The sequence below is a fragment of the Helianthus annuus genome, chromosome 2, assembly GCF_002127325.2.
Source record: "Helianthus annuus cultivar XRQ/B chromosome 2, HanXRQr2.0-SUNRISE, whole genome shotgun sequence".
Lineage (NCBI taxonomy): Eukaryota > Viridiplantae > Streptophyta > Magnoliopsida > Asterales > Asteraceae > Helianthus > Helianthus annuus.
In genome coordinates, this window is record NC_035434.2 from 104,080,653 (window position 1) to 104,085,483 (window position 4,831).

Here is a 4,831-nt window from a genome sequence, read left to right on the forward strand (position 1 = left end):
AAGATGAAATTAAAGAATATTATGATGCTAGATATGTTTTCACATGCGAAGCAAGCTGGAGAATATTTGCCAATGAGGTTCATTATAGGTATCCGTCTGTTATGAGATTACCTTTTCATCTTCCAGACCAACAAAATGTTGTATTCAGTGGTGAAGATGATATCGAAGATGTCCTAAACAAACCTTAAGTAAATTCCTCAATTTTTCTAGGATGGATGAACATGAACAACAACGATTCTGAACCTGAAGCAAGGGAACTTACTTATGTTGAGTTTCCAGGAAAATATGTCTGGAAGTTAAAGGATCGGTGTTGGCAGCCGCGTAAAACTCATGTTTCGGTTGGGAGAATTTATTTTGTGTCTCCTTCTCTGGGTGAGGCTTATTTCCTAAGAATTCTTCTAACTAAGGTTAGAGGACCACGATCCTTTGAAGAAATCCGAACCTATGATGGTGTTGTGTATCCTACCTTTAGAGATGCGTGTTATGCACGTGGGCTGTTAGACGATGACAATGAATATATTGAGTGTATTAAAGAAGCCAGTTTCACAGGAAATGGTAATTATCTGCGTTGTTTATTTGGTACACTACTATTGTCTAATACGCTATCAAGACCTGAAGTTGTTTGGGATAAGACGTGGGAGTTTTTGTCCGAAGACATTTTATACAATATGCGGAAGGATACTGACATTAGAGGTACTTTTTAATCAGCTGATATTTTTTTGTGACATAAAATTTATTTCATCGTTAATGATTTATACTTGTATCAACAAAGTTTTACGTTATATTAAATATATTTTATTTTGTTTGTAGGATTGGTTGTTTCAGACGAACTTATAAAGAATATAACGTTGTCTAAAATTGAAAATTACCTTCTTCGTAATGGTTCAAGTTTGTGCAGATTCTCACCAATGCCTGTTCCTAACGATGAGTCTGTAATACACGAGAGCAACCGTCTAATAAACGAGGAGCTTTCTTGGGACACTGATCAACTTAGTGCTGAGTTCAATAATCTTCACATCTCTTTAAATGATGATCAAAGAGCAGTGTTTAACGAGATTATGGATGCTGTTCGAAGTGGGAATGGTGGTGTTTTTTTTTGTGTACGGTTACAGTGGTACAGGTAAGACCTTTCTGTGGAAAACATTAGCTGCTTGTATTAGATGCAATGGACAGATTGTTATTAATGTTGCTTCAAGTGGTATTGCATCATTGTTGTTGTCACGAGGTCATACGGCTCATTCACGATTTCATATTCCAATTAATCTTAATGAAGATTCGGTTTGCCATATTAAACCTAATACTGAAATCGCTAATCTTCTAAACGAAGCCAAGTTGATTATTTGGGATGAAGCGCCAATGGTACACAAACATGCTTTCGAGGCTCTTGACCGTACATTGAAGGATGTTTTGAGTGTTGGTGATTCACGAAATTCTGAAATTCCATTTGGTGGAAAGGCTATTGTCTTTGGTGGTGACTTTAGACAAATCCTACCGGTTGTTCAAAATGGAAGCAGGCAAGACATCGTACACGCCTCTTTATGTTCATCCTACATTTGGTCGAGTTGCAAGGTGTTAAAATTGACAAGGAACATGCGTTTATCTGTTGGAGCCAGTAGCTCAAACATACAAGAGATACACGAGTTTGCTAAATGGCTTCTTGAAGTTGGCGAAGGCAATGTTGGTGATGGTAACGATGGCGAGGCAACTATGGAAATACCAAACGATCTTTTAATAACTGATCCAATTCAAAGTTTGATCGACTTTGTATATCCTTCAGTTCTTGACCGTTTTAAAGATCGAGACTACTTTTCTGAGAGAGCCATACCCGCGCCTAAGAATGAAGTTGTTCATGGTATCAATGATCGTTTGCTTGCATTGTTTCCCGGTGAAGAAGTAGAGTATCTTAGCTCGGATAGTATATGCCCAACTGAGGAAATCAATGATCCATTACACCAAGATTTATATAATCCTGAGGTTTTAAACAGTGTGAAGGTTTCAGGATTACCAAATCATAGATTGGTATTAAAGTTGGGTGTTCCAGTGATGCTTTTGAGGAATAGATCAGCAAAACGGTTTATGTAATGGTACGCGTCTTCAAATTACACGTCTTGGTAAACGTGTTATCGAGGCTGAGATATTATCGGGAGGTAATGTTGGTTTAAGAACTTACATTCCAAGAATTAACATGATACCGTCTGACAAGAAAATACCCTTCAAGTTTCAACGGAGGCAGATTCCAATAACCGTATGCTTTGTGATGACTATTAACAAAAGTCAAGGACAATCTCTATCAAGAATCGGTCTTTACTTGAGAGACCCTGTATTTTCACATGGCCAATTGTATGTTGCGTTGTCGAGAGTGAAGACTAAAGATGGCGTCAAGCTTTTAATATTTGACAAGGATGGGAGGCCGACAAATAAAACGGCGAACGTAGTTTACAAAGAGATCTTTGGGAATTTGTAGGTTAACATTTTGAATTATTTTAGAACTTCAAAGTATTTTTTTATATTATTAATCAATCTTCATTATTCATCATTCAATGTTCATTTCTTAATATATGTATATTTATTTTTGTTACATAAAAAGATTTCCAACCCGTGAGTATTCACGGGTGATAACCTAGTACATTTATACATACTAGCAGAACAAAAAAAGTAACAACTATATGAAATTTTAAAACATCCAATGTTGCTCGTAGAATAAACATCCAAATCAATAATATTAAATACACAAATTAAAACATCCAACAAGAAGTGTTTATAGCTAATTTTGAACCCAGGTCACGATTCAAGTCCAGCTAAGAGGTGAAAGATGTGGCATGTGGCGTCCATGTTCTATCAAATATTCTCTTTTTTCATTGAGCCAAACTAAAAAAATGCAATAACACATGTATTGTGTTTGCATAATACCCTAAAACAAGAGAATTCAAAGAAGGTTTATATTTGGGAAGAAAATAATCTCAACTTTCATATCGCATTTCAAAAAAAGTTTATGAGTCATTTAATTATTGCATTGTCGCCCGTTTTTCCATAGCATTCTAATCTTCTTCTTTTTAATTTATGGTCGTGCAATCTTTGATCAAATCCAATGTAACCCACAAAATAGTTTGGGGTTTGACAATTTTGTTGGTTTCTTTCGATTTGATACGGGGAGACAAAATTTTGCAAAAAAAAAAAAAGATGGAGATGCTAAGCGAAGAACGACTACAATTTTCCCCCAAATGACCAAGAGATATGGAAACGGAAACTTGAATGGCAAATGCCATAAGAGTCCATTTCTTGTGTCTCTCTTCTTTTCTGGTTTTCTACATTTGGGTTTCTGCTGGTGAGTGCTGCTTCTATCTTTGTGTATTAAATTGTTGGTTTTGACTTTTAATTTTTAATTACAAAAATAAGGGTAGTTGTGCCTTGTTTGCTTTGTAGGGTGGCAATTCTTAAAAAAATACAGGGTTGTGTTTGGATTGACTCGGTAATTTATTAAGCATTCGAATAGAAAACCTTTATATGTTTTCCATTTTACATGGTTAGTCATATTCTATAATTAAAAATTTATATTACATTGTATTATATATTCAGCCCAGTGTAATACACGAGATCAAAAAGGACATTTTTCTCTCATTATATACCGTTGTCACACCCCGACTAGCAGCGAAAGTAAGAATGCAACAGATACCACCTCTGGTATAAGCCCATTGTTTATAAAGATACTCTATTATACATTAATTAAACAATATGTTACATTGTTGTTACTCACTAAAACATTACATTGTTGTTACACACTAATATTTTACATCATTGATACACACGACGAGTAAGTAAAACAACTTGTTTCCGCGAACCATTTATTCCTATATCCAGCATGCCTCTATGTACATAATATCCGAAAGCAAAATATGACAGCATCCAACATGTATTCATCATATATTTTCCTGTTTACCTAAAAAGTGTTTGAAAGAAAAATGTCAACAATAATAGTCGGCGAGTTTCAAAGTTTATTTGTTTTTAGAAAACAAGTTTGAAAATAGTTTGCTGCACATAGAGATGTATTATACCAAGTTACAAGTTACGCCAAGATAACTATCCAATAACTTTGGCCAACACCACCCACAAACAAATAGCAAACACCCCATGTAGCTATGCCTAACCTATCATAGCATGTTGTGAATATGTGCCACCTTGTTTCGTGCATTTAGCATAAAGTCGTTTAAGTATTGTAATGCAGTTTAGGCTTGTCGGGCCAAATAGTATTGTCCACAATATTCACCGGCATTGTATACGAACTTGCATGTATGTGGGGATTTAAACATATTAAGTGTATAGTCAGATAATTAGCATCAAAACAGTTTTCATGTGCACACGTATAAAAGGCTTCCCCTAAAATGTATAAAAACAGTAAAAGAGGGGATGTGAAACTCACTTGGTAGTATCAGCACCATAGTAAACTTAAAGCAAAAGCAGCCTTAATCTGTTCCGTGTATCAGTTAATGACCAGTTAATTACCGAATACGGTGTTTAGAACGGTAATTGCTATATCTTAGGCTCAGATGGGAATATTCGTCCGAGAATGGGCTCAGAGCATAACATTAGGGCGATGGGTATTGTCTTAGTGTCAAAATTATGTTTGGCTTACGTGGACTGTTTTGCGTCCCGATCACGGTTAGCTGTTTTAGATGTTCAAAAAAGGGCATGATTATATGCAATGTCCCAATTGTCCATATTATATGACGTATTGTTGTTTATGTTGGTGCGTCATGTCTATCGCTAGTTTTTTTATATAAAAAAAAACTTTTTTTCAAAAAAAAAAAACAAAATTTTTTTTTGTAGTGCACAT

At 35.2% G+C, this 4,831-nt stretch overlaps 1 protein-coding gene across 1 annotated transcript; it reads left to right on the plus strand.

Moving 5' to 3' along the window:
* The first annotated feature begins 221 nt into the window (after positions 1-221).
* On the plus strand, positions 222-2,082 carry LOC110892217. Its single transcript, XM_035981711.1, has 3 exons — positions 222-693; positions 811-1,120; positions 1,197-2,082. The coding sequence occupies exons 1-3, from the start codon at positions 222-224 to the stop codon at positions 2,080-2,082; spliced, it is 1,668 nt and encodes a 555-aa protein (XP_035837604.1).
* Positions 2,083-4,831: the final 2,749 nt, after the last annotated feature.